This window comes from Zonotrichia albicollis, chromosome 3, assembly GCF_047830755.1.
Source record: "Zonotrichia albicollis isolate bZonAlb1 chromosome 3, bZonAlb1.hap1, whole genome shotgun sequence".
NCBI lineage: Eukaryota > Metazoa > Chordata > Aves > Passeriformes > Passerellidae > Zonotrichia > Zonotrichia albicollis.
In genome coordinates this window covers 24,288,733-24,313,086 of record NC_133821.1, presented here as the reverse complement: position 1 = coordinate 24,313,086, position 24,354 = coordinate 24,288,733, and the positions used below count along the sequence as shown (strand labels likewise).

General features: G+C 43.7%; 1 protein-coding gene across 8 annotated transcripts in view; it reads right to left on the bottom strand.

Annotated features, from left to right (window-relative positions):
- The window catches only part of SHLD1 (shieldin complex subunit 1), a 40,972-nt gene that overhangs the window by 3,393 nt on the left and 13,225 nt on the right, over window positions 1–24,354 (bottom strand). For 6 of the 8 annotated variants that reach the window (XM_026794922.2, XM_026794925.2, XM_026794924.2 and 3 more), the window contains exon 4: window positions 1,620–4,631. In XM_026794922.2, the coding sequence (XP_026650723.1) occupies window positions 4,114–4,631 (518 nt within the window). In that variant the 3' untranslated portion in view covers window positions 1,620–4,113. The remainder of the gene's footprint in view (window positions 1–1,619; window positions 4,632–24,354) is intronic. The other 2 variants (XM_074536960.1, XM_026794920.2) reach the window with 2 other exon arrangements.

Sequence of the window (24,354 nt, the reverse complement as noted above, 5' to 3'; positions counted from 1 at the left end):
TTTCTGCCAGAAGTTTTTTGGCTTTGGTTAGCTCCAGCTATTGCTTTAATCACATCTTTTTATTTCATGCTCTGTGTGCTATGTGCCAGATTTTACTTTTAAGGAAGAAATGCTGGCATATGCTGTTGCCTAACCAGTGTGTGGGGGAAAATAGTCATTAGGGAAAGCCTACAGAACAGGGTATTTTTAACATGAACTTCTGTGTTGTGGGAAAACATATGCCCCACACAAAATCACCAATGCTCAGTAATGGAATAGCCACATTTACACAGGATGCACACTGCCTGTCTTATGGCAGTTTTAACAACATGTGTCCTGATACATCCAGGCACACCAAAGCACCTTAAACTCCTGGGGGAAAATCCCCTGGGGTGTAAACAGCCCTGGCTCCATTCACTTCACTGAGCCAGCTCAGGGCTTGCTGCAGCACCTGTGGCAGGAGCTCAGCTCTCCCTGGCTGCTCTGGGCTGCAGGACTGGGTAGGTCGCTGGCATGAATCAGCACCTCCCACCAGCAGGCGAGTGGGAGGGAAAATAAAAATGCAGTCGGAGTGAGCAGCAGAGAGGCCATTGATACCAAACGTCCTGGAGCAGCTCCCAGGCAGGGAATGCCTGAACAGCAGCAGCACTCAGCAAGGATGGCACAAGAGCTTGGATCAGGCATTCATGGCAGGGAGTAGAGGCAAACTCAGCCTGCCAGAGCTGGCCCTGGCCGAGCCCCGGGGCCACTCCAGTGGCTGCAGGGCATGGGCAGGGCTCAGTGCCTGCAGCAGCTCCCTCACCCCTCTGGGGATGCTGGCCCAGCTCAGGGGCCCAACAGCCACCCCAAAGCACACACACACCTCTAACAGACCTGGCTGGGATGTGGATCTGGGCTGGGCAGCAGGGAAACCCCCGGGCCAAGGCAAATCCTCACCATGCCCTGTGCTCCTCCTACTTGGCAATGGGAAATCAATTTTGGCCTTGCTTGTCCCACCTTATGGGACTGATTCCCCATCTTTTACTTCACTTACACACTTTGCTTAGGATCTTGTGGGATTTGGTATACCCAGAGCCATGAAAGGTGGCGTAGGTTTTCAGGTTGTTCTAAGGCTCAGAGAGCTGCTCCTTGGCTGTGAGCCTTGAACAAACAGAAGGAAAAAAATCCCTTGCATTTGTTCTGCAGTGTGAGCCCCCAAATGCCTTTGCTAAAGCAGCCCCCCCACACACACAGGGGGATGAACAGAGGTGCCAGCAGCTGGCTTTGCCAGCACAGGTGAGAACTCCAGTGCTGGGGAAGCCAACAAGCTGGGGAGAGAAGGACAGCTGAAACCACACAAGTGTCAAAACTAAGTCAAGTGCAAGCCAGGGAGAGAGGAAGGCACTTCACCTCCCAGGAATAAACTCAGTTTCTCAGATTAGTGCACAGGCTGGGGGGAAATGGGCAGAACATGGGACATTTCTCTGAGGGCTTCATACCACTCCTGGTACTTGCCATGCAAAATGACTGCTTTTTCCCTTGAGGAAGCCATGGATAGTCATATCCATGATCCACTGGAAGTGAGCAGTGCACAGAGCTGCACCACTCCTGATTCTGCAAACTTCTCGAAAGACTGCATGTTTCAGCAGCACAGACATTACCATGTCCTCTGCAAGATGCCAGACAAGATTTGTAGATATGAGTCATAATCCAAATTTTTCAGCTGCATCCAGTCTGTTCTGCCTACGTTGATCCTTAAAATTGAACAGTTTCATGCTCTCCTCTGCCAGTATCTCTCTTCATGCTCTTCCAGCAGCCACCTTTTCTCTGTTTTGTCATTCTGAGCTTCTTTGCCCTTCCATCAAAACCCAGTAGGGATGTCTCAAACATCAGTAGCAGCAGATCTCTCTTGAAGAGCAGGAACTTCCTATTTTTCTGCAAGCTCTCTTTGTGGAAATTGAATGTCTTTGGCTTTCTTTTTAATTTTTTTTTTAAGTTTGATTAGGAGATCAGATGGTTTTTAAGCTAACCTAAACCACTGACCAATTCATCAACAAACCAAACATAGCAATTGAAGGAATTCAGATGCAGACCTCTGGTTTCTCCATCTCTCTCTTCATGGGAGTTTACTTCCCTTAAAATGGCAGTTAAGGGGCTTTGCACAGCAGCTAATTTAACTGTGTGGAACAGCATAAACACTGGCAAAGATTAAAAGCAACAACATGTGATTCACAATGAAGACCTTCCTTTTTCCCTGTACATCCTCAGCAGTATCTCCCTACATCTGTCAAACCAGTGTCCCTGAGGCTGTGACAGATCTGTGGGGTTAAGCAGAGCGAGCTGGCAGAGGGGCCATGATGTTACTGTCACTACTGACAGCACACTCAGGAGCATGCTTGCTTTTTCCAGCTGTAGCTGTGGCTAAACTAGCTGATATTGCCATTCTCTCTAGTTTTTGCCAGCAGGATGCTTTCATCTGGATTTTGATACACAAGCACCTGTGGGTTTGTTTGCTGCTACAGAAATGATGCTGCATCCCCACCTCTTTTTTTCCCCCTTAGCATTATTAACTTGAGTAATGCTGGGGGAGCTGAAGGTCTGCTCCAATATTCTGTGTGCCCTCCTGCACATGTACAACACCTCTGCCATAAAGCAAGCAAGCAACACACACAGCAGGACCACCACAAAGCTAAATGTGTTGGTTCCATGATGACTCAGGGACAGGAAACTAAACCCAGGCACTTCCAATATAAATCTATTTAATTTCTCTATTTGCAAAAAGAAATTAAAGCAAGTCCTAAGACTTTGGCCATAACTTGCAGCCAGCTGGGCCCCCTCCTGCTCTGACTGAAGGCAGCAGCCAAATTTCCATTGCCTTTGCTGGAAACACCTGCAGAGCACAGAGCTGTGCCAATCTGCCAGGGGCAGCAAGGCAGGAATAGCAGCCCCATGTGGGACTGCAGCAGGGAATGTGACATGCAGGAACACAAACACCCACTCTGAGATCTGGCCACTGTGGACAGGGAGTGGGTGAGAGGTTTGCAGCTGGGCTGGCAAACACAGGACACCAAATACCAAAACTGGTGTGAGCCCTCTGGCTGTACTGGAGCAACCACACCGATGGTGACCTTTGAGAGCCCAACCACCCTTTGTGTCCTTCTCCCTTGCCCATCTGCTGTCATCTTAAACACTTCCCTTCCCCTGGCACTCTGTGCTTCCTTGCTCACACCCACACTGCAGAATGGCCTCCCCAGCCAGCCAACAACATCACTACAGCAAACTGCTCTTCAGTCCACAGGCCAGGGGGTGGAAAACATGCACAAAGACATTTATCTGCCTGGCAGAGGCAGTAAAGCAACAAAGAAGCCACCGAGCTGGGAGGCTTCTGAGAGAGAAACCTGAAGTGTCTGTGTGGGCTCATTGCTCTGTTGCTGACTGACATCAGCCTCTTTGGGCTCAGAGAGATCCATTTCATTTTAAAGCGAACTTTCCCCCAGGGATCTCATTAGCACCACCATGAAAGTCAGAAAGGAACTGAAGGTTGTTGGGGGAGGTAATGGTGAGGAGGTAAATAGGACAGAAGCACTGTCAGAGAGCATACCCAGAGCTGTATTTTCTCTTTCTCATGCACACACACATTTTTTCTGTCAGAAAAACTCACTTGGCATTGCAGTAATGAACTGTGGGGTTATATGTCTGTAGGTAAAAACACAGAGCTAACAGGCACCCTGTGGAGACAAATATTCCAAACAAAATCTTAACTTTCCCTCTGCAGGGCTGGAGCACACCATGCCAAGGTTAATCAAACATTCTGTTCTAGCCAACAGCACTGGACAGCAATGCCCACCCAGGGGCTGAATTTGGCCTGGACCACTGTTACCCTGGGGTAAGGATGCAGGCCAGTTTAAAATCCTGGTAGGTATAAATTATATGTTTGATGTCCCAGCAACAAGTACTGCATCAGTCAACACATCCCAGGCAGTTGCACAGGGGCTCCTAAAGCAGTGCTGCCCTCAGAGAGCAAGGTGTGGGTGAACCCTCTATGGAGCAGCTGGTGCTGAAGGTGGTGCTTGGAGAACAATGTCTGTCCAAGAAAATCACCTCTTTCTGGAGTGAAAGCAAAGCCTCCATGACACAAACAAAGCAGTGTCTTGCTCACTTCTTGTGTGACACATCAGGGCTACGTTCTGCCTTTGTTTGTTCCAAGAGGAACTGCAAGACATCATCTGAGAGTCCAGGTGTCCTCCTCCTGTTTTCCAACAAGACTTCTCCTTCAGCTGGCTTTGAGAAGCAAGCAGAAGGGGGGTGGTTTGGAAAGATCTTACATCCATCTCTGTTCAAGACCAGCTGTGCCATTTGCAGGCATCGTGACACGTACTTTGTCCCATCTTTTTGCTCCAGCTCTGACATCTTCTGTGACAGACACCGCGAGGCAGCCTCGTAGGTCAGGTCCTCTCTCTCTGGCTGCTGTCTGCAATACATTTTGTAGAAGCCATCCAGAGAGTCCCTGATGCTGGGATCTTCTGCACCATCATGTTCATGCATCCATGAGAGCACACCATTAGGTTCAGAGGGCTCACACAGCCCTGCTTTTAGGTAACAGCTCACGTTTGCTTCCTGAGGGCCTTCAGCAGAACCGGCTGCAGGAGCTGCAGATGATGGATTGCTCTCTCCTGCAAGCAGAGGATCAATGAAACTCATTAGTCACCAGGTCATCCCTGTGGCAAAGTCTTTTTCTGTCCCCCTCCCACTGCAGTCTGGCACACAGGCTCTTTGCATGAGCAAAGCAAGTGCTGCTCTGAACACAGCTGGGCTGCCCCAGGGCCTTCCTGCACAGGTTGGTGTACGATGGGCTGATCTGGGCACCTCACAGTTGTCCCAGCCTTGACACTGCAGTGACTGGACCTACATGGTGGTACAGATCTCCTGGCTCCTCTCAGTTACACTTCCAAAGAGGTGGAAATTGGGCTCTGTTGCTCCTGGAGATGACAGCTGACCCACAAGGAAGTCTGGTTTGCAGCTAAGACACTTCTGCATCTGTTTCAGTTTTTTCCCTCACCCCTGGGTCTAATCCTTACTTTTAATAGTGTCAACTTTACTCCAGCACAATGTGCAGTCCTGACCTCCAGCTTTCAGCCAGATTCACAGCCTCCAAACCAGCACTGTTCTGGTGACTGCATGGAGTTTCACAATGAGGACTGCAAAGGGGGACTCTGTGCTTCCCCATGAAATCCCACTTTTGCAGCCCTGCTGCACTAAACGCTCTCCCAGTCCTCTGATGGAATTTTTATGGATAAAATTAATGCAAAGGCCAAGGACTTGTTCTTGCCTAGCTCTTCTCCTCGTTCCTTGCTGACCCACATCTCTGGATAACAGGGCTGTGGTTTTCTCTTGCTTCACAGCAATCAAGGGGATGCTTTGCACTAATTAACACAGCACAACAGGGACACTTGGCAGCGACAAGACCAGGACAATCAGCCAGCTTCCAGGAGGAAGAAATTCCACAAAGAGACCTTGAATTGGGCTCTGGTAGCCAGGCAGTGCCTCTGACTGCAATCTCATCTCCAAGCCCACTGCACCAGACTGTTTGCCAAGCACCTGAGTCACCGACAAGGAAATTTTCCAGGGCTCAGCCAGAGGTTGCACAGCCGTCATCTGCAAGTTACATAAGCAGGATGCAGGCAGTCAGAAAATAGCTTGGTCTTTTCTAATTCTGTGAGATGTGAAGCAGAGTGCAGCCCTTCATTCTGGTAGGAGACCATGTTCAAAGGGAGTCTCAGTGCAGTGGCAGAAGGCTGTTTTTCTCTCCTGGTACAGAGAGCCACCCTTCCCTTCCTAAGCAAGGGTTCATTAACGGGAAATTAGCTGTCTGTGCAGACACAGTGTACCTCATCTCTTTCTTCCTGTCCCTCCTTCCTATCTTTGATCTTTCTTCCCAATTGCCCTTCATCTCTGATTATGCAATTTTAAATAGAACTTTCCCTCCCCTTGCAGTGTCACTTCCAATGCAGTACAAAGAAAAGCTTGGTGGCCTTCTTTTACCAGTGAGCTCTGGCATCAGCATAGCAGAGCAGAGAACGGGTCCATTTTTCCTCAGTAACCCTTCAGCCCATGCTAGGTTACAACTGAAGCCTCTTGCATCTCTGATAATTCAATCAAGTGGCAACTGGACTCCAGAGCCACTGGACTGTGGCAATTGCAGACCCCTGGGCTGTGCTGGCCTTTTGCTACCTCCTGCTCACAGCCACATTTTGTGACAGAGCAGCAGCTGCCTCCACTACACACACCAAGCCTGCATGACTCGGGAAAAGAAAAATTCTGTTGGTTTCATGTTGTCAGGGGAGACTTCAGCAATGCTGCTTTGCCTTTCTCCTACCATCTAAGTTTGGGTATTAGGAAAGATAACTCTACAGAAAGGGTTGCCAGGCACTGGAACAGGCTGCCCAGGGAAGTGGCTGAGTCACCAACTCTGGAGGTGTTTAAACAACATGTAGATGTGGCACTTGGGGACATGGTTCAGTGGTGGACTCGGCAGTGTGAGGTTTATGGCTGGACTCAATGTTTTTAAAGGTCTTTTCCAACTTCAGAGACTCTACTGCTTTTTATTCCACACTCAGTATGGCCCACAAAGCTGACATCCTTATGTTGAAGCACAACCCACCACGAAGTGACCAGCAAGTGTCTCAGGGGTATATTCTGGAGTGTGATTAGTCAGAACATATTTCATCATCATTATTATTATTGTGAGAACAGTTTTCTTCCAGTTACTGGTTCAGATTTATGCATCTCTATTTCCCAACAGTAGGCCCTATCCTCCTAGTGGATTACTTTTCCAGCAAAGCCTTCTTAAGGCAAGACAGCCAACAGGGCTGGATGTCCCAGTCCTGGAGTGTTCAAAGCCAGGCTGGATAAGACCTTGAGCAGCCTGATCTAGGGGGAGGTGTCCCTATCCATGGCAGGGGTTGGGACTATGTGGTTTTTAAGGTCCACTCCAACCCCTCAGCATTCTATGATTCTATGACATGAAAAGTTGGATGCAGAATTCCCAGAACCAATCTATACCTCACAAAGTGCTGCCTTTCCTCAGCTTTCCTGACAATTTCCCCATACATTCTCAAACTGTGTGCCAAGACTGATGTTTGAGAATACACCCCAACCTTTTCCTGCCTAAAAGTTACCAGTTAAGGTAGAGATCCTTCCTTGATACCCTCTAAAGAGCTGGTGCTGCTGTTGAAAGGTGCAAATCTCCTGAATGATTTATAAACCACAGGCAACAAGCACAGCAGCAGGATGCCTGCAGGGTCCAGAAAGAGCCTCTCAGCTGGAGCACACACAGAGCACACAAGCACAGGTTGTAGGCCAGCAAACGTGCTGCTAAAGGCAAAGACAGCATTCAACTCATCAATCCCTTTGCCTCTCCGTGCACATGCACCCCTCAGAAAATCTGAGATTCTCTCATAACACACAGCAGTGCTGCTTCAAAGCCCAGACCTCTCTGGCCACCTCTCAGCAGCAGGAAAATGTAGTTTTATAAATGCCTTTGTAAAATCCTTCCATGGCAAACTTAACAACACAGCTGTCGCACACCCTTGTGTTGGCTTGACCCAACACACCTACAGGGGTCAAGGCAAAAATGAGCAAGGCTGAAAACTCTCACTTCTCTGCCTGCAATAGGATTTCATCACCAGAGAATCTGGCTCATTATTTTTAGCTATTTTCACTCATTTTTACTACCAAGTATTAAAGGGGGGAAAAAAAGCACCAATAGAAAAGCGCCAAAAAACTGAAACAGTCATTATTAATGTCTATTTCATTCTCACATGATGGATAATCATGAGTAAGAATGTATATTATTTCATCTGTTCCTCCACTCCATGCTAATTGAAGTTCAGCATTTGCAACTAATTAGTAAAAGAGCTGGGGGCAGATAAAAGGATAGATATTCTTGTGTTTATAAACCTGCTGATGAAAATTTAAAAGCTCCATCTGGTACAAGCACATAACCCTACTGCCTGAAGCACAAAACCAAATCCTGCTTTGAACCTGGGCCACTTTCAGTGAGGCAACAATGCAGCAATAATTAGTTGCACTTACAGAAAATGTAGCTGTTTGAGTTTCTGTATAACTCTGTTCAAGCACAGTGAAGCTCTCACAGATTGCTTTATTTCTCTTATCCCACCAGCCTGTCAGGATCTACCTGGGGTGACTGCAATCATGCACAGGAAAGGGTCTGTGGCTGCCATGAAGCGCAGTAACAACAGAAAAGTAAACACAGATGCTGTCCCTGAGAGTTTCTCCAGCCTGCTCTTAGACAATCCCTCCTTGCCCCTCCATCAGACATGTCCATATGGCATGGGAAAGCTCAAGGAGAGGGGATGCTACTTGGACTAGAGCAGAGCTGCCAACCGACCCAAACCTGTGCCTGTTCAGGGCTGCATCCATCTGCACAGGGGCTGAGAACAGGTCCCATGCTGCAGCTGAGCTCCCTACAGGTATGGAGCACTTCAGACATCTGATGCATAGAAAAGCATCTTTTGCTCTTTTTTCTTTCCACCCGGCTCCTTTCCAGTGGGAGTGCCTGTATCACCAGGGGAGTGCAATTCCTCTCTGCTCAGGGAAGAAAGAAGAAATTTTAGGAGAATTTGGCAGGAGCTCTTTCTACCCCAATCTCACAAAGCACTTTAGCCTGCCAGTAATCACACACCTGAGTACTCAGAAATTGCAAATCTAGACATTTGAGGACCAAATTCTATTGCTCTTGCTTGCATTAAGAACATTTCCTCTGATTACGACAGTTAAATGTGTGAGCTGCTGATCCCATTCCTTTACATGAGCTGAAATATATTTGCACTACAGGATTTTTATTACCACATTTAAATTGGAATAGTACCAAAAAGACAAGTACCAAGAAAATAAGTATAAATACTGCACAAACACTTATCACATTGAGTAAATGACAGATCCTAAAGCCTTTTGGTGTACAGTACTGAATAATTGTAGAGATTACAATATCTCTGCCTTGCAGAAAACAGCTATTGACTTCTTGGGCAAAGGGAAAATGAAATTTCTGATGACATTATCATTCAAAAAGACTGTTATAAGCAGAGTAAATTTGTTCCTTGTGGGGGTATTTAAATTGTGAACTGAAAGTGAAAATAAGAATATAATAAGCCTTGCTACTTTGCTGTGTCCCTGGTGCCACACAAACCAGCTTTCTCCCTTTGTCATCTACAGCAGGCTGCAGCTCACAAGATGGGATCTGTGAGACTCTGCTTTACACATGACATAACCAGCTATATTCTTCATCTTCCAGCCCACAAGAGTGGCACATGTGGCTGTGTCTGACTCTGAGTGCTGGCCAAGAGCTCTGCTAATGCCAGCTGCTCTGACAGGAGACCTGGAGAAAGTGAAGGTGGGCAAAAGGCAGGAAAATGGGAGGAATTTGGGGATTGGGGCAGAAAAGGGAGACAGTGACAGAGGAATAGCACTGGCTATGGCCCAGTACTGAGGCAGGCTCTCTGCTTCTTTTCTTCTTTCTGCTGCACATTTGTGGTGTGAAAAGTTGTGGGGGGGGATTCAATTTGCGTGGAACGAGACGTAAGCGGTTATTTTAGGGAAGCATAAAAACTCTTCCCTTTCAGTCCAACCCCCTTAGGAATCTGAAATTCAAGAAAAATAAAAAGGCTAGCAAATAGTAAAGTGCTCTTGAAATGCAATATGCAGGCACAGTGCATTCCCCTAGACACTCTTGGAAATGTCACAGTGGTATTAAACCCTGCCCTGCTCTGAGAGCTCACATCCGACGCCCGCTGCGCTGAGCTTTTAATACAGCTGGGAAACTCAGCTCAATGAAAGCTTTCACTGCTTAAACACACTGGATTTAATAAACCACAGGGAAAGTCAGCTACAATATGAACTACAAATTAACACTCCTTATCTGCTGAAGGCCAAGAGATAAACACCACTGCCACCTCACAGATCTGCTCCTAAGCAACCAGGCCCCACACGCCAGGGCAGGAGGTATGGGCAGGAGCAGCTCATAAACACCATCACTTCCAGCTGTGCCCCCAGAGCCTGAGGAGGATGACACATCCTCAGCCAGGCCTCAGAGCTATGGGCTCTGCATGTAACTTCACATCCAGATGTGGCTTTGGATGTAACTGCCTGTGAACAGCGGCTGTAAGTGCAACAGCACACAGGGACTTGGTGTCTTTGCAACACAACACTGGAGTGCCTGAGATTTGATTTTCACAAGAAAGCTCCTTCCCTTGGAGCTCAAAATCATTCTAAAAATACAAACAGCAAATTTAAGAACTCTTCAAATAGGTATACTTAGAGTGGTTTAATTTACATGATTCCCAGGCCAGTAAAAAACCCTAAAGCCTCCTATTTGTCTCAAACACTGCTTAAGATCTAAGGTTAAAGAGTCTATTATTTAGGGTAAATCTTCTTTGAAACATAAATAATAATTTTTTTAAATTTACATGGCTGAAAACATGAACTGTCAATTGGAGTTATTATCCAGCAGACGAGGGCATCAAGGGGCTTTATTAAACTGCAATTATCTGCTGCTTTCCTGTTACACACAAAGTCTTGGGAACTCAGCCTGACCCACCATGTCTGTGTAACACTACAGACACCAATTTCCCAGAGGAAACTCTGATAAGGCTCCTTGAGCAAACTGCTCAGCTTCTAACCAGGCACTAGGAGAGCTCAGGGAAGTGAGTGTGAGAAGAGCAGAGTGAAGCTCAGGCGCACAGACATCGCTGTGCTGGAGCAGCCTCTCCTTTCCCAAACACCTCAGTGGGCATTCCAGCCCTGACTGACAGGATCCAACACAAGCACCCCCAAGCCAAGCCTCTGCCTTCTCTGCTGGTGAAAATCAGAGCTCTCCACCCATGTCCAGTCCTTTATCACCACATCACAGCACTGCTCTGCCCACAGGGAAGACACCACTTGAATCAGATTTGACTTCTGTCTTCCTGCAAGCAGGAGGATTTTTTAGTAAAATGATGGATTTTTCTTCTTTTGATCTGTGACTTGCAGTACTGGTTTTTTAATATATGAAAGGCTCTAATTTAGCCCCAGATTGTATTTGTCTTTAAGCTCATCCTATTTCAGAATAAAAGTCCGGTGCTTGAAGCAAATGAGAAACAATCCTGCTACCTCATTTTCACTGTTTAAGATTTATAAAAATTTTATGGACAAAATCTTGTTCTATGGTGACTGAAGAAGCTTTCTCACTTTAGTTACATTGCACAGGTGAAGCAAATGATAGTTATTTCTGCTTGTATTTTTTTCCAGCCTAGAAATTGTCAATTCCAGTCTTGTCTAGTCTCTTTTCTTCCCCCAGTTGATTCTGTAGTTAGCCCTTTCTGCACTGTTGGCTTTCTGACCCAGGAAGCATTTCCTAAGGAACTCTATTTTACTAAGAGCAATGAAACTCCAGAACTCAGAAAAGGATTTTTTTTGCTCACCTCTTCAGCCAAGAACTGAGAAAAACCCTTGGGACCCTGAGTCCTCCAAGGATACCTATCCTAGAGAGCAAGAGGGTCTGAAGACAACATTTTCCATTGTTTCTTAAGTTAAAAGACATGCAGGGAGAAATCATTCCTGTTTCTGGCAAGGCTCACAAAGGAAAGATACTGAACTTTTAGATATTTTGCTGATGTGGTCATTCAGAACTAAAGAAGTTGTGAGCTGATATTAAAAGTGGATTTGAAAATCTAGCTGGATGAGAATTACTGATCATAGACAAGACTAGGGAAAAAAAAAAAACACCAAAAAACCAAACCTACCAACATGTGGGAGAGTTATTAAATCCCATTTTTCTGGGCTTTAACAAACCCTTTCATAGAGGCAAGAATGGGACCCAACAGGCAGGACAGTGAATGCTGTAAACATCATTTTGAGGATGGGGCTGACATAAAAAGAGGAAAACTGCCACTTATTGTGAAATATTCAGTAATGGCCAGTGGCAATGACAGGAAGCAGCCCTAGACTACAAGTATTATTGAGGAAGCATGGCTCTATTTGCAATCATTGAGAAGAAAACCCAATGCAATATCCTTTCTTTAGATATGAAATACTTTTTCTCTCATTCAGTTACACATTTCCAGCAATCAAGAGCACCAATAATCTCCAGCTAATGCCTTTGGCAAGAATAAACAGACAGCTCTCACTGGAGATAAACTGCTCAAGTCCCACCATCAGTTTACAAAAATTCTACCTTCTGCATCTCCTTGGAGAGTGATGTTTATGACAGTTTGCCTGGAAAAACAGGAAATGATGCTGCTCATACAGCTAAAACACAAGGGGAAGAGCCTGCCACGGCAGTGATCTTTAATAAGAAGAACAGCCTAGAAGACTGACATCTTATATAAAACTTAGCAAAATATTTGCTTTGTTCACAGATTGTGTGAACTTGGAAAAGGAGATGGGGTGAGGGGTTGTTCAGTGCACTCTGCCTTCCCTTGCTGTTACAGCACTTGAAAGTCCAACTCATTAATGTCAACACCCACAAACACACACAGAGGTTACACTGAAGAGATTCACAGGCATTTCAACCCTGCACACATGTGGACACCAGTGACTTGGGAATCACAGGCAGAAATGCAGTTTCTTCACCAAGAAAATCCTGCAAAGCAAGGTATTTTTCAAGCATCCCTCTTGACTTGTAGGTGAAATTATACTACTTGTAAATACTTTTGAGAACAAAAGAGTTATGACCTGTAATACTGTCACTGCTCATCTTCATGGGAAGTCCTGCACTTGGAGAGCTGAATCCTGAGGTGGAGGTGATGCCTGGGTACCACATATGATCTACTGTAAAACAGCTGCTGTGGGGAGGGGAAAACACTCCAAAATTGAAAAGAGGTAGAAAACAGAGTGAAATAAGGCAAGGAAGGTGAAACTCAGTTAAATAGAGCTTCCTCTCAACTTTTTACCCCTCTTACCTATAGACTTGTATGCCTCCTATGTACATTTGTGTGAATTTGTTCAACTTTGTACCAACTTACAATTAGGTTCAGATCTCAGACTGGTGCATTGATTTTCAGGAGTGCTGAACACACAAATGCTCTTACCAAATTTAAAAGAAGCCATAGATATTTTAGCTCTGTGAAACACATTGCCATCTAAGCTTTAACTTTAATTCTTCAGGAGCAGAATCATTGCAAGTTCTACAGCAGAAGAACAAGAGGGTACCTTGCAGTTATCAGATTTCAAGATCTCTCATTTTTGTCTAAGGCTAGAAGCATGAGGGTGGGAATACTGCAAGAAATGCTTACAGATGGACTGATTCCCTCTAGATGGGAGTGGAACAGCTCAATGTGTGCACTCTGTACCTCTTCAGATCAAAGGTCCTTACTTCCAGTCAGGATTGATCTTTCAGAAAGAACAACAGAGGAACATTTGCAGAGATGGTTTCCTGAATTTACTTGCAATACGATGGCTTTGAAACCATGCTTCTAGTCTGTGTCATGCTCCTGAAAATATGCTGCACATCAGACAAACACAAAAAGGCTTGCTCTTCTTTTAGAGGCAGGGATAGAAAAATGAAACCAACAAATTATCTCAAAAAGCACAAGCAAATAGCAGGTACAAAGGCAAATAAAACTACTGATATTCTGGTAGAAATCTGAAGGCAGAATGAGCCAGTCTCCCTGCAGGCCTGATGTGGCTGTGAGCACTGAAGAGGCTGTGCAGAGATGTGCCAGCCTCCAGTGCCTTGGCACAGAAAAGAGCAGACCCACATCCTCTCCAGCCATGGGGGCTGTAAACCCCAAACTGTGACACCTTTCTTCTTCTGCATTGCCAGTGGGGCCTTGTGCACCAGACATTGATTAAAAATCAAAAAACAGACTCAAAAATAAGAATGGAAGCAAGATACCAATCTCCACCTATCAGTTTTCCACAGGCTAATAAATTAAATAGCCTGACACTGAAAAACTCAGTGTCAGATACATCAAACAGTCATCAAGGAAATTTTCAAGAGACAAAACACAAACTGTACAGACTACAATGAAAAGCAAACAAGATATACAAGTTTAATAACCTGGGGGACATTTTCTCATTACTAGTCTGTGACATTTTGGCTTGCTACTTTAAAGGTATATATTAAATAAATATTTGAGCCATCTAGTTTTGCTGCAGCATTACTAAAGATCAAGTAATGAACAGAAATTGGACTACAGCAATAGGCACATTTATAGACCATTCACAAATGCTGGAGGCTTGAGAACCACAAGGGCTTTTGCTTAATTATCTACATGCTGTTTAGGGAATCACAGACAACCTCTTCCATCAGAACTAGCTTGAGACAAAACTGGGCTTTGAACAGAATTGTTTTGCCATTTAATCAACCAGCTTCCTGCAGGAATTGTCTGTGGCTAATAAACCAAGCACCTGAAAAGTTATAACCATTTCCAATTTCAGTTAAGAAGGATATTGGGAGTGAATCCTCAGGCCCAGGGCTGCACACTCCTACCCAGCTTTTTCTAGGTGGTGCCATGGCTGTGAAACTCTCTGTGCTTCTGAAGGGACTGAGAAAACCTCAAGTACACAGCAGAAGGTCCTTGACGAGGAGTATGACTTTAGAAGCTATAAAGAAGAAAAAACACTGAGCAAGCAATTCTCCATCCCCATCTTCTCACTCTGTCCTCTCAGCCAGTCACGAGGAAGGCTTGGCAATGCAGGCATCTCCCAGCTTGGCCCTCAAAGGGAAACAGCAAAAGGTTTCAGTCACTCCACACTTGTTTACATCCTTTTACCTGGCTCTGCAGCCTGTTAGTCCTGCTTTTTATGAAAACTTCTTATCCATGAGCTGATCTGGGGGCACCCAAACCTCTCAGTTCTGCCCCAAATCAAAAGATTTCACCCGAATTAATTGTGGATACAACTCTGGGTAAACTATGAAGGCAAGTGAAAGCTGAAATCTTGTTTACAAAGCAAACAAAATAAACAAAAACATTGTCCATTCCATATTATAGTCACACAGCACCAGGATAGCTCTCCTAGGAGGCTGCACACACGTCAGGAAAGAGCCTGGGGCTGTGTGTGAAACAATTGCTTAGAGCTTTTTAGCAACTCCTTGAACTACTGACGAACTGTGGTTAGTGATAGTTACTGCAACCAAATACTTGTGAACAGAAAAACTAATTAATTCCTGCAAAATAAGGTGAGTAAAAGGACAGATACACCAGAGCAAGTTAGGGCAACTTCACTGATCCTTAATTAAATGAAACATTTTTTATCCACCTTACACCCTAAGATTGTCTAACTGAAAATACCCACTTCATTCAAAAATAATCATACAAGCAGCAAGGTAGGGAAAGAGAGAAAACGTTTAAGAACTTAACCCATCTGATATTTGCAGGTATAAATATGTTGATCATTTACAAATAGTAAAGAACTACTCTCCAACTGTTTTTCAAGGCGATGTGGGAGTCTTTGTATGACTTTCACAGAGCAGGGAGATGAATAATGCTCGTGTTTGTTTAGAATTTGTTCTCTGGGTAGGGACTAGAGAGACTACAGATGCAGAGATGAGGAAACACCAGCAAGTTCAGAATTTGCAGTTTATTGATCAGACTCCCAAAACTGCACAGCTCTTGTTTTTTATTGTGAAGCAACCAATGTAATTGGGGCATTTAGCAATTCCCATTGCTCTCCGGGCATCTGGATGAGAACACAGGTGCAGCCACATTTAAAAATGTCAGTGAATTAATGATAGCGATTAGCACTCCTGGTAAACATTCATATAACCATAATTAATAGTATTAACCATATTAATATGGCCATTCACCTATTCAAACAAAAAAGCAAATATCTAACATGACGAATGCCTGAAAATGTACATTTTTATTGAATGATAAAATTGTGTAAGTATGATATGTGTATGATATAAAACAGATCCTTAACAGTGAAGGTAGATTCCATTTTTCAAATAAAAATGAAAGTTTAGCAATTTACCACTGATACTCCTGACAGCTGTGTTCCAGCACAAGCTCAAGTCTCCTTGTTCATATTTGACACTGGTTGGTGGGTGGGATTTGACAGCCCACATAATTTAGCAGATCACACCTTGGGATAATTTTCTTTTAACTTCTTTTAAATCCCAAGAAGTTCAAGATCAGCTCAAGTATTTTGTTTTAAAAGGCCTAAAGAGTATGCAATTCAAACAGATTGGATTCTGTGATTGCAGCAAATACATCAGTTTTATTTCTAAATAAAATGGAATTCTGAAAGAAAGGCTTCAGTGAACCTTTTCAGCTCAAGTTTTGGGATTTGTCTTCAAAGGCTACTTAAAAGGGTTTTTTTAAGATCACATGTGGGCAATGTGAGGACATAAGTAGTTAATCTGTGTTCCATTGCCTTGACAACCTGCTACCTTAATCTCTTTCATTTCCTCACAAGCCAGCTGAGAGCCTCAGCACTTTTGTAAGAGGACACTTCTGCACAGAATATAGACACCTGAGCCTCTTAAAGAAGGTGTAGCTGCAATACAAGAGCGTGCCAGAAAATGCTCATAGTCAAAAGTGATTTGGACTGGAACATTATTGAATTACAAAAAACGTGCCTATGTGCATTTCCCAGTAATAAAACTAAGTCAAGAACAGCTGTCAGAAAATAAAATTTACATTCAGATGATCCCTCAGCCTTGAGGTTTTAAAACCTCTGTGTTTACAGCACAGGAGTTTTTTATTCTCTCCACTCTACACACAAATCCAGTTCCCAATTCACATTCTTCCACTTCCCCTTGGCCACGGTCACCACTGAAGTTTAGTTGTGACTCTTAAGACAATGCAAAATATATCTGATGCTTCCTTGACCTGGATAAATGTTTAATGCATTAAGGGCCCACAAAAAAAAGAAAAAAAATCGTGCCCTTGAGTAAGCAATTGAATCAGGATAAAATAAAGGTCCACTGAGAATTAAAATGAAACAAATATATCTGCCTGCCTGCCCAGGGGCTTAGTGCCCTCTCTGCAGATACTGTCACTCTTTCTTTATAACAAAAAAATTGGAGGCCAGTCTGCAGCAGCGCAGCTTTGGCACAGTTCAGAGATTAAGGTATTCCCACAGAGGTGGAGACCAAAGGTATATTTTAGACAGATTTTGGCATTAGATCACAAGTGCTAAGTCTCAAGCAGAGCGCAAAGAGCAAAATGAAGCCATCCTAAAGAAGGCATGCAAGGTTAATCGTTGGGTGTGGTCTTGTCACTTCTTTTTTAAGTCTACTATCACCACCATGTCCAACAGAGTTTAAAACACTCTGGGGTTTTTTTGAGGTTTGGAGCTTTTTTCCCTCCCAAACTTTGCCTCAACACTTTGTGCTCCTGCCAAGCCATGAGGAAGAGAAGGCACAGGAAAAGTTGTTTAAATCTGCTCGTGGCCAACAAAACAGACATTCCAGGCAGCAGAGTCAATCTGCAGGCAGCAAAGGATCTGTCCTGGCGGAGCAGGAGCTGTGCAAAGCAGGGAGAAAGGCATCATTTGCTGCCTTGCAGAGAGGAATTAGGTGTCAGTGCCCGTGGCTGCTTTCTCACTGCCCATCTCACGGGGGTCCCTCTCCACCTGCCTGCACCTGGTGCACACATCTCACTGCCTGTGAGTGATCAGTGGTTTCTCAGCTATAGTAGAGAATTTTTCCTGATATTGCAAAAAATTAATTTAAAGGAAGCTTTAAATAAATATAAATAATGGCATTTCTCATGATTGTACAAAGAGCCCTAAGCTTTTAAAGTGCAATTTACATGAGAGGAGACAAAAGGATTTTGAACTCTTTAGCAAAAACCATCACAAGGAAAAGAAGTGACTGAAAAGAAATTACATCCTGGCTACAAGTAAATTGTATTACAGACAGCTAGCTGTCCAACAGGAACACTTTGGACTGTGATACACATCAAAATAAATCTAATTACCCCTAAAAATCAGAGAATCTGTAGGTTTATCTAAAAACCAGGAAATGAGCTTTTAATTGTTTTCACTGCAGACACAAACAAGAGCCACTGATTAACTTACTGGGCTCAAGAGAGGTAATTATTTTGCAGCAGATGCATCTGTAAGAGCAATTCTGTGACAGCTCCAGATTTAATCTGTCTTTGTTTTATGAAGAGCATCTGCACAAATTACTTTTTCCCTCAGATCTTAGGTTTTGAGGTGAACTATGCTCAGAGAGAATGCAAAAGTCAATTATAGCCCAGCATCAGGCTGATACTGATGCTAGAGACACATGCTGCAGACTGAGTCTAATGAAAAGCCCCTAGCTGAAAACAGAATTTAATTTCCTTTAAAAAAACCCACAAACACTCCCCAGTTTCGTAAAAATATTATGAAAAAAGATTAACAGATTACTGAGCACATATGAAAGGGAGGATATTTGAAAAGTTTCAGGAAACAAGCCAAGAAGTATTTTAATAAAATATTCTCTTACAGCTAATGTGCTATTTCATTCTGCAATATTAACCCAAGAGCAGAACATCTAGGTAACAATAATCTGAAATACTCTAAACCCACAGACTTGAAAGAGTGTTCAGCAAGAGATGCCAACATCTCCATATTAACTTTCCCAATGTAATTTCTTAGATCACTGCTGAGTAGAGCAAGGCTTCAACTCTTCCAAGCACCCATCCCCACACCCCTCATCTGCAGGGCATTTAGAGTCTGGAGCTCTGTGTGTGAGATGCAAAGCTGTGTTTTGTGTCAGGTACAAACAGGCGATGTGTGTCTTTGTGAATGCAAAATGTGTGGACCCCGACAATGGGAGAGCTGTGAATTCTAATAATAACTGAGGAGAATACAGCATGGAAAAAGGCCTTTGAACCTATCTGTTGTTTGCAATTAACCCTAGTTGATTTAGGAGCATTGGAATTAAGGTGTTAAAGATGTTGCTTTTTGCTTGCATTTAATCCATAAAAAGCTCTGCAATAATAACCTTTTGAAGTATAATTTTAGAATATTACTTGTATCATTGAAACTATAGCTTTGGAATATATATAAAGGAAAAATGCTTATCTAATGCCTTATTGAAGCAGAGAAAAGCAGCTTGAGAAAGGAAGATGAACATCAACTCAAGGATTTATAGTTTCGACCAAGGGAAGCTGGACATCACTGTTATGAGATTTATAGTCTTTGCAATTGAAAGGTGGACACACATCTGGGGAGCTGGACTTCGCCAGATGGGATTCGTCTTTCTCCTTTCAGAAACCGGACCACCTCCATCTGGGGATACTCCTTTTGGGATACATCCTGAGAAAAAGTAAATCACAATAGTGTATAGAACTGTGACGTAAAAATTGGGAATAGAAACTGCTGAGAAAGCTGATGAGTACCCCTATAAATACCTGCAACCCTCAACTATCGGTGTGCAGTTGGAGGGAAAACCTCCCCCACTGTACCCAACATGTATTGCTCATACTTTACCATATTAATTAATAAATTGATTGCTGCTTGAATATTGGCCTAGTCAAGCTTCTTATTCATAACATGTGGAGACAGAAAAAATGCCTCAGGTTTTGTTTATTCTAATGAATCCCTGAATGAACTTTGTCCTCTACATCAAGTGGATGGGCCCTGAGCAGTAGGATTTCAGGAGCTATCCAGGGTATGAAGCCATACAAACTGCAGCTCCTTTGGATGCACATGCTCTCCCCAAGAGAGCTCTTTGTACCAAGGTATAGCTAAGGGGTACCAGGTGATTTACTGCACTGCCTTTGGCTTAGTTTTTTGCCTTTAAGCAGGACTTAACGTGCACCAGAGCACATTTTGAACAGTGACATGTTTTAAAGACTGCACTGAGCTTTAGGGAATACTCACATGAATGTTAATGAGACCAGAGATGCTCACACAAACACTCACAGAGGGAGGACAAGGATGGTTTTGGGCAAAGTGTTATAGAAAAAGACAAACCAAGAGTTAAATCAGCACAGTCACTTCTGTCACTTCATTTGTCACTGCAGCAGAGCAATCAGAGATACTGTGGTGTCCTGAAGACAAGTAAAATCCACAGGAACACACTGGTCCCAGAAATAACTGTTTTCAAATTGGCAATCAACAGTGTTTTGCAAATGGAAAACCCCAGACACATTACCAGATGTAACAGCTTCCAAAACAGCAGTGAAGCCTGATTGTTTTCTCATGCAATAATCAAGTGAGGCAACCAGATTGCTGCAGCAGCCAATAACTTACTGGCTGAGAAAAGCTACAGAGGTCTGCTTGAGTGGTGAGGAGAAAGGAGGGCCCAGCTATTGCCTGGCAGGGCTTCAAACAGCTTGGAAGGTTCAAGTAAATGCCTTCACTGAGGCTGCTAAACCAAAGAAAGCCTCCTGTCTTCCCTCAAATTTGACCACCCCACTGTTTTGGGATCACTCTTGCCTTAATACCTGCTCCAAGATCCCACAGGAACTAAGATGAGCAGGATCTTGTGGCACATTGAATTGCAGTATTTCTAAGGAGGCCAAATTTGGCTCTAGTTCCAATAGTACAGCCTGAAATAATGTGTTTATTTCCATGGCTTTGCTGCAAGAGCATCTGGCTCAGCTTGATCCCTACACACTCATTTTGCACCACTTTGGAAAGGCAAACTGGGGTTGTAGTCAATAGGTAAGAGACTCCTGGCAGATCCTCTCTGAAGGATTTCCTTCTGAAATCATATGAAGAAGTGCTTCTGGTTTGTTTGTTTACTTGACAGGAGGATCAAGAGAGGGGAAACCATCAGTATAACCCCAGAAAGCACAGGCTTCCACACTTCAACACACAATTGGGCAGAGGCATCTAGAAACAGCACAGTGCCTTTGTACAGTGATGGGGGAGAAAGATTTTGATAAACACAAGATGTAACAAAGCAGGTTGATAGACTGAAGTATTTAAACCAGCCACAGGCACTTTTTAAAGACAAATTATTGCCTGAGAGATACCACTAGGTTTTATATCCCCTCATTCTAACTCTTCAGCAGCTGTAGAGAAAGCAGTCAATTAATCCATAATCAAAAGTCCATCTACAAATATTTAATTGCCAGGCACTGTTAATAAAAGAGAAGTCCTAAAGAATTTACATGATTGACTATTTTGTGCAGCATGTGGCAACAGCACAGGCAAACCCAGCATTTTGTTTTGTGCATGAAGAATCTCATTTGCCAAGAACACACCATCACCCTCTCTCACCACATGGTCTAACTCCCCCTGGGAGGTTTGCAGTTCACAGGTGATAATTATGGAGCATGATGCTTTTATTCTGAATATCACACCCAACTATCAACCTCATTTTTGCTTTAATCTTCTGCAAAAGAATGATTCTTCAAAATAAAAAAAATCCCAGCTAGAGTGACATCAGAAATAAATCACTGTCTCCATTAACTGTCAGCAGGTTGTTGAAAGCTAATAGCAATAGGTGATTTCTTAACAATGCAAACATATTTCCATTTATATTCCAAGATTTCTGGGCTTAAGAATCCTAATATTTCCTTCCATTCAATCCAAGACAGGCATGAAACTCACTGGCACAAACTCAGTGTCTCAGCCACTGGAGTTCACTTCTGGAATGCTGTCACAGGCTCTGCAGATGATTCACACACACACAGATGCTATCAGGCAAGTGCCTCATACAAAATAATAATTAGCAGCTGTAACAAACACCCTACCACAAAGCACTGGTGCAGCACAAAATGGATCTTCTCCAGTTATTTTATTTTGCAACTTCTGCTGCTTTCTTTACATTTTAATTGAGACTGCATCAGGAGAAAAATTAACCTAGAAATAACCTCATTAGACATCTAGAGAAGCAGCAATGTAGAACAATGTTAAATTCAGCTGGGATTGCAGATGGTAGCTCTGTAAATCAGATTCTCCTTCAATTCAGCTCTTCAGCACAATGTTCATCCTTTCAAGAAGTTGCTACTGAATGGTAAGACATCATGAAACAGATCCCACCTGTGCTGCACCACGACCAGAAGTAGAGATGATGCATTTCTTTGCAATCTTAATAGACAATAACTGCCTAAATAATTGAATTCAAAATAAGTTTGTATTATGAATAGTACAGAAAGACGTGGGCTAGACTTTGGGTCAGCATATTAAGGATGAGTATTCCTTAGGTCTGTACAAATTACTGTAGTTTTGATTTATCTATCTATGGGTTATTAATTAATAAGGTAAAACATCACTGTAAAATTTACACATACACAAATACAACCTACACTGTGGACCCCCAAAAAATTTCTCCCCTCCTTCAACTCTGCCTTACCTGCTTCTCTAGTCAAACAATCCCCTTCTGCTCCTGATTCTGAGCATCTTGTCCAAGGATTTCTTTTCAATTAACAGTTCTTAAGAGATACAGTCTAGTGAAGGGAAGAGCTGTACCTATGACAGCATTGTTTTCAGCTTTTCCACCTGCAGAACAGGAATAGTCTTTTCTAAAGGGGAAAGGAAGGAGGTACCAGGCAGGATTAGATCAGCTTCAAGTCTGGTATGTCCCCTCCATTGTGGTCTGTTCTAGGCGGCAACCTCGTGGTGGGGATATGTGGGTGTGACCTGACACTTGAAATTACACAGAGATTAACACAAGCCTTGAAACACCATCAGATGTTTTCAATAGCTCAGCAACATTTGTATCAGCAAGAACTACTGAGTGAGCTTGCTCTTATTACCAACATCAGTGCAAAGTCACCTTTATTTCACAGCTAAACTCTTTGCCTCAATGATTTCCTGTTGCATTGTTTTAAAATCTAATTACCTGCTGTGAAAGAAGTGACTGATTTTGATTCTACTGCTTTTCCTTTTCGTCCAACAGACGCAGAACCAACGTTCAGATTCCTGCTGAGATCATTACTGGTTTAAATTTAATTTTAAAAATAGAAAAAAAGAAAATGTTTGCATCATTGAGACAGAAATACACACATACAAACAGACCACTATGAGAGTACCAAAGCCTCCAGTGATCTAGAAGGCATAACAGTATACCTGTCTGTTTTCCCAGGCTTAGTCTTTCTGGTTGTTTTTGTTTCCTATTTGCAGATTAGGAAACCAAAACACCTAACAAACAAACTAACTAAAAAAAACCCCAACAACAACAGCCACAAAAAACACACACACAAGACCCCAAAACTATTCCTGTCAGACACTGCAGCCTGCACTCCTTTAGTACTGACATGCATAATTTCATTACTCAGAGCTGTATAAAACAGTCTGTAGGCACTTATGGAAGGCAGGAATGCAAAGGGTTTACCTTCTTCACAAACCCAAATAACTTTTGGAGTAAGATAACCTCTCTGACACAGGCAGTGCTACATTTATAAAACACAGTGTACTTGTAAAACTCAAGCCCTCCCTTGCTTCCACCTGTACCCAGAGTGAGCACAAACAGAAATCCCTGGGCAGGCTGAAAGGAACAGCAAGCAGCACACAGCACAAAATATTGTCATTTGCTTGCCAGTGCTTATTGCAGCAATAAATAACCAGCTGCCTGCCACCCTTCACAGAGAAACCCTTAGCATGGAGGCTTGCTGGAAAGACAGCAGCACTGCTCAGACTGACAGCATTCCATCTGTCTGGGAGGAGATTTCACAGGCACAGAGATGTCCATGCACATGAGGCCCAGCTCCTATGGAATCTAAGAAGGGAGGGCAGTGGGGTAGGGGTTGTTAAACTCGTGAAATGAAGGAAGAAATCAGACGCAGGAGGGCTCCAGGACAAACCTTCGTGGACTGCAACCCACACTGATGCTGAATCACTGGGCTGTGTTGTTGTTTTGTTTCAAAAAATATTGTGGATGATGATGTGTGCTGTATTTTATGCTTGCAGTCTGCTGCTAAGGGGCTATGACTCACTATTTTTTATGCTGCAGCCTCATCAGTTGCACACCAGTGAGCTCAGTGAAGTAAACCAGAGAAAGAGAAGAAAAATGAGGCCTGAATTAAGACAGAGATCTAATTTAAATTCAGTGCCAGATGCCCCACAGGTAAGTGGTGATAGGAGTCTGACTGTGAGGCTTTAGGAACACTTCAGCTGGGCTCAATCCATGTAGTGTGGCACAAGCCAGATGTTACAGAGGGGAAGCCAGGAAACATTGAGAGCAGCATGTGAATGTAAATGCAGGGACCAAATAACTGCACACAAATCCAGGGAAAATGGACCTACAGTGACCCTCACAATCCTGGCATTAATCCAAACCACGTCACTGCAGACAGAAAGGCCCTGCAGCCACAAGAGGGAAATGGCAGGCAGCACTGCTCAGTCCTTCATCCTCAACCCAGCTATGGAGCATCACTGCAGCACTGCAGGCACTGCATCCACCCTGAGCACATGGAACAGAGGCATCCTGCCCACAGCCCCCTGCTCAGCTCACTCAAACCTGCCATGGCAAAACTGGGTAGGAGCAATTTGCATCCTTTCACAGCA